Raw genomic sequence first — 6251 nt, forward strand, 5'->3', positions numbered from 1 at the left:
TATGATAAGATAAACCTCTATTGATCCCTGGAGGAAATGCAGGTGTCATAGTAGCATCAGCAGTAAGAGGAAACAGGAACAGGAAAGGCCAACTACAGTAAAATAAAATACATTAGACTTAAGTTCTGATACATGACATCTGAACTGGGTCTCTGAATTATTGAATGGATTAAGTTATGTACAGTTTATCAATAAATATAAAATGTACATGCTATCACCAATGAATATATAAATACATTTATTGCCAATGATGGTTGGATATACAGTATACAGACTATCAACAGTCAATAACAGGCTTCAGAAGTGAGTATCAGTGTAATATATGTACAGTATTAATAATGTCCCATGTGCAAGGGCCCCAGAGGCAGGATGAGTCTGTGGCTGAATATGCTGCTCATCCCCACTAGTTCCTTATAGAGGGGGTGGAGGGGTTCTCCAGAATAGCTAGTGTAAGTCCAACTAGGGAGGTAGCCTCCCTGACCAGCTTGATCAATTTGAACCACAGGAAGAAGAGCCAGTCCCTTGTCCCTTCCAGTCAACTGAGTGAAGGGTCTCTGACTCTTGTGTTGTCAGTCCAGCTCTGTCCCAGGAACTTGTAGGTGCCCACGGAGCAGTGTGGTAAGTGGTAACCAGGTCTTCGCATCCACCTCCTCCTTGGTGTGTTGTCTTAATCAAGATCCCGTAACTTTTTCCCAGTCTCTTTAGCATTTTTGCAGCTATATAGCCATTTGATAATCCTTGCATTGCGCTCAATGACTGAGGTCTCCTGGCGAAAATTTTCATGCAACTCCTCTTCCAGTAAGCCATCACTGTCACCACTATTCTTTGAGAAACCATCATCTGATTGGGAGACACTGACACTCCTTACATGGACTCTGTCATCTGAGTGTGCTGAAAAGGTATCTCTTCCCATTGACTCAATGACCTCGCCATCCAGCCCGCAGTACTTGAAGAAAGCATCAAAGTCTGCAAAGTTTTTTGAGTATCTTGAGCTGATGTCAGAATGAGAACGGCTGACTCCTTTGCAATTCCTCCTCTTTACCTCAGCAACTAATTTATTAGCAGGCTTATTTTTAACACCAAGAGAAACTTGATTACTATTCTGTGTCTTCTCTTGTTCAGTAGCTTCACTTTGCTGTGTATTTTGTGTTAAAACCATCTCAGATTGAGAACCACTGGCATTTGACATTTTATCGCAAGGCTTACATTCTGTATCCGTTACTACAAGTAATGGCAGTTTCTTATTCACAGTGCCGAGCAGTAACCTGCGTGTTGCATTTAGCTTACATCTCTCATTTGGTGACCTTTTCAGCAATTCACACTTCTGCCGGTAAAGTAGAATTGAGTCTGGTCGTTTTTTGGAGCTGGACCGACGCACAGTGTTGTCCTGTCCTGAGGAGCAGCTGTGCTCATTACCTGTAGCCACAGGCGAATTCCTCTTTGTGACAATCCTGCCACTACGGTTAGAGGACCCGTAACTACTCACAGAGGCTGATCCAATACTAATTACTGACTCTTGTATTGAGTTGGCCACTTGTTGACTCTTCACATATTTTAGTTTGCTAGCAGCAAGTCTCTCCACGGCGCTCATGCCTGCCTTCATCTCAGCTTCAAGTTCCAGTTGCTTTCGAAGGTATTCGGGACCCTTCTCAAGAATCTTTGTGGTATCTATGTCGCATGTTGCCTCCATCCTGTCTCTATGAATGATCCAAATGACTCTCTCAAAGCAAAGTGGGTAAATCCGTTATGTATATGGCTTCTGTAAAAGTTGAAGGTAACAAGCATAGAATTCCAAACAAGCCAGTACCTCTGTCTGGGCACGTTACACAATGGGAGCGTTCACCCTCTCTGTCCAAACACACCTTAGACTACCCCACCCATCCCACGGCAGGCCTGTCCCAGCCAAACACAGAGCAGTTCAAAGTACACCTCATGACATCACAAACAACTAGAGTGAAAGTTGACACTGCAGCCTGGTGTGTTTTTTTCTCTGGTACAGTAGCAGCCATAACATTTGTCTGTCTGTCTGTCTGCCTGTCTGCCTGCCTGCCTGCCTGCCTGCCTGTCTGTCACTGCCTGTCTGTCTGTCACTCCCTCTCTCTCTCTCTCTCTCTCTCTCTCTCTCTCTCTCTCTCTCTCAGTCAACACTCTCTTCAGTCAGATTACTTACACAGTAGGCTGGGAGCTACTGTAGATTCACTGCAAATTAATGGATCTCAGGCTGTTCCCAGTTCCTTTTCTACACACACATACACGCACAGACAAACCACCCACACGTAATTATTACTTTTCTAAACCATCAAAACAATATTTTCTATTGTGCCACAGTTATAATGACTCAAGTAGGGTGAGGGAGGAAGTTCTATAGTGCCATCTATGGGCTTAATTCAATACATCCAGAACAGCGCTGCTAGGATCCCGATGAGAGTGAGTAAATACGAGCACATCATCACACCCATCCTCCACTCACTTGAGTGCATGGCTCCCTGTCTCATTTCGGACTGAATACAAGATTTCCCTGCTAAACCATCAGTGCATCCACGGCAACTCTCCCCCTACCTCAAGGAACTTGTCAACCTTAATCCTCAACTCGCCCCCTCCGCTTCTCAAACACGAACCTCCTCAAACCCATCAAGACTAACCTGCGCACCATGGGTGATCGGGCCTTCTGCTCGGTCACCCCCAAACTGTGGAACGCTCTCCCCGCCCACCTGAGAGCACCACAGAAGGTTGACTCTTTCAAGAGAGGACTAAAGACTTTCCTTTTTAACAAAGCAAATTTTATAGCCTTGCCCTTGTGTTTTAAATGTGTTCCTGTTTTCTTAGATGTTTTTAATGGTGTGATGTTCCTTCTGTTTTTATTAATTTGCTGTAGCACGTTGAGATTCTTACGAATGTAGTGCGTTATAAATAAAATCCATTATTATTATTATTATTAATTGCTCAATAACTGTTTACTCTTGACTGTGTCTCACAGAAAGATAACTGTTCTAGGTGTGTATGACTGTTCTGTATAACTTTTTCAAAGTGTGTGTAGAATGGGCAGTTTATTTTGCAGCATGAATCCTGTACAATCCTTGTGCCTGGTGTGAAGAAAATGGCAAAATAATAGCAACACACACATAACATATTTTATACTTGACTAGTCATGTGACATAAGTCTTTCAAAGGAAATAATTGTTTTAGGAACGAAAGCCATTTTTGTAATGGAAGTGAAGTTGTCAACTGAGCAGAGTTCTGCTGAGAAGTCCAAAATGCTTGATTGTCATGTGATTCATGCAGACCTCAGATAGGTCTAGTTACATTATATTTCATTGATTCACATGGACTGATAATATGCAATATCATTCTTTAACCATCTCATCTTTTAAAAGTGTATCATAAAATGGTCTATTATGCTGTAACTCTACTGTGCTGCTACTGTAAAAGCTAAACCTAAATGAAACACCCACAATTATTTTCAGCTGTGTTTACCAGTCAAAATGTCTGCTCTAAAAAGGTTCCTTGTCAGCTGCTTGTCAGGACTTGATAAATCCTACCTTTAATTGTAATGGTTGGAAATTACTGGGGAGTGGAGATTGCATTGCATTAGTGATGTTAAGGAGACAAGCCCTCTTTTCTTCCTTCATCTGTAATTGAAAACACATATTCAATAAACTAGAACAAAAACATCTGTCCAATCCAGATTTATCAAACTTAAAACAACAGAGGGCAGCACTTGAATGCATAGTGACAAATCATGGTCTACTTTCTGAATACTGAGTCAAGTGGTGCCACAGTCAAGTCCTTTACATCCTGGTGGAAGGAGATCTCTAATCTCTACTGTCATGTATATGGAAATATTGGGATTTAGTTTAACTGAAGCATACATGTAATTGAAACAAAACATAAATTAATCTTTATCAGTATACAACCCATTCATGTTTTTCAATGCATGTACGTACATACTGTAATTGTACATAAATCATATGTTCTGATTACATTACATTTTCTTGACTTTGGCTTCCTCAATGTATACAAAGCAGCTCTTTGGGGGATTTATCAGTGTTTTCTTGTACTTATCCTCACTTACCCTCTAGATTAATAATACATTGTTGGGGATAAATTCTCAGAGACTCAACTAAGGCAGATGTACACATGTGACTTATTTCTCACGGGGACGAGTTTGTTAAAAAGAAAAAAAGAAAAAGATAACTCGTTGTTGCTATGTTGTTGGACAATGGCCAGTCTAAAAAAGATGAGACATATTCAACATGCATGCACTCAGAGTCATGGACATCTGCGGTTACACTAACAGGAAGATGTTATAATTTCCTAGTACTGAATGAGGGTTGAAAGGGGATGATGTGTTGAACATGAAACAAGTACAAAGATGAAACCCTGGTGGAGCTGGCCCTGTGTGATAGTGAAGAGTGAGTGATCACCTGTGTGTGTGTGTGTGTGTGTGTGTGTGTGTGTGTGTGTGTGTGTGTGTGTGTGTGTGTCCATGCATGCACTCGTGTATGGAACCAAAGTGTACTTTAGATGGTAATAATTCCCACATTTGAGCAGTTTGTGTCAGGAGCTGAGGAATGGAACAGATTCATGTCCCTTCTCCTGCTTTTAATAACAAGCAACAGTGCTTTTTTATTATGTTTTTTTGTGGCTTTCGGGGGGAAGACATGCAGTAAAGGCCGTCGGGATCGGGAGTCTAACCCGCAGCACACTGCCAGGTGCCTGGACCACTGAGCCATGGCCCAGTTCCTTTTTTTGTCAAATATGTTTTTATTGAACAGATTATAAATTGTTACAATTTACAATTTAGGCATTTAGCAGACGCTCTTAATCCAGAGCGATTTACATTAAGCAAGAACAAAAAAGCATGGGAATACATCACATAAAAACATTTTAACAACACACACCACGACTCGCTTACAATTCACAAACCTGGCAACACTGCCCTGTCTTCTAATATAGGCCCACACTAGCTCTCAGAATCTGATTCTGATCTCCCGCAGGAGAAGAGAAACAAAGAAGGAGAGGAATTGTATAGCCTCACGATTTTGCTTATTCCTTCTAAATCTCTGTATTTAAAATATAACTCACTCAGCGAATCTCTTAGTTACATCAACATTGTACTTTGTCAGTAGTTTGTTTGTGCCTAAATATTACGATTACACGGATCGCTTTGGCTATTTCCGCCTGCCAGCCAACTGCCGAGTACACACGCCTGCACACACACGCACACGCACGCCTGGCATGCACACACACACACACACGCACGCCTGGAAGCCACGATCTCTCTCTCTCTCTCTCTCTCGCCACGCCTCTCTCTCTCTCTCTCTCTCGCCACGCCACACACACACACACACACACACACACACACACACAGGCTATACACGGCGGCGCTGCGGCAGCGAGACAGGACGTTATAATCTTGAGTTTCATTAAATAACTGTCTTTCTCCGCACGCGCACGTGCGCACACAACATTATTCAAGTGAAATGCGTAACGGCAATATTGGGCAAATATAGGCTACCAATACAGGACGTTATAAACTTCAGTTTCATTAAATAACTCTGTCTTTCTCCGCACGCACACGTGCGCACACAACATTATTCCAGTGAAATGCATAACGCCAATATTGGGCTAATATAGGCTACCAATATGTGGGTAGCCTACAGGGATTTACCCACGGAATGAATATATATATAATATTCATCTATACCAGGGCTGCCCACACTTTTGTTTACTTCAGAGCTACTTTCAAAACGACCAGCTCATATACCCACCAAATAAAACTATCATCCCATTGCAGAAAATAGTTACAAAATGTAATTGAGGCTACATACAGTGGTGTCCCAGGGAAGTAGCTGAGCACAGGTGCTCATTTTCAGCAACGCCCTGTACATCGAAACACACACACACACGCACACGCACACGCACACACACACACACACACACACACACACACACACACACACACACACACACACACACACACACACACACACACACACACACACACACACACACACAAAATGTCATGTCAAAGGTACCTCTGGAAGCCACACCTCTGATGGGTCGGGTTTAGTCTTAAGGGGTGTGTTTTTGGCCCAGGCCGTAGCGTAACGGTCTGGGCAACGGACTGGTAATCCAGTCGCAGTGTGCCGCGGGTTCGACTCCCGGACCCGACACGGCCTTTACTGCATGTCATCCCCCCATCTCTCTCCCGTTTCCTGTCAGCCTACTGTCTGTCCCTTCAAAAATCA

General features: G+C 42.8%; 1 protein-coding gene across 1 annotated transcript; it reads right to left on the reverse strand.

Annotated features, from left to right (window-relative positions):
* Positions 1-330: 330 nt before the first annotated feature.
* Positions 331-1812, reverse strand: fam110c (family with sequence similarity 110 member C). The gene has a single exon (XM_083789732.1). It carries the CDS (start codon positions 1688-1690, stop codon positions 668-670), a length of 1023 nt encoding a protein of 340 aa, XP_083645858.1. The 5' UTR covers positions 1691-1812; the 3' UTR covers positions 331-667.
* Between the last annotated feature and the right edge of the window lie 4439 nt (positions 1813-6251).

This window comes from Protomyctophum parallelum (genome assembly GCF_964188405.1).
Source record: "Protomyctophum parallelum genome assembly, chromosome: 19".
In the NCBI taxonomy this organism is placed as follows: domain Eukaryota; kingdom Metazoa; phylum Chordata; class Actinopteri; order Myctophiformes; family Myctophidae; genus Protomyctophum; species Protomyctophum parallelum.

What these genes read in the sequence shown, in the direction of transcription:
- fam110c (XM_083789732.1), bottom strand. Translation starts at nt 1,690, where the DNA reads ATGGAGGCAACATGCGACATAGATACCACAAAGATTCTTGAGAAGGGT.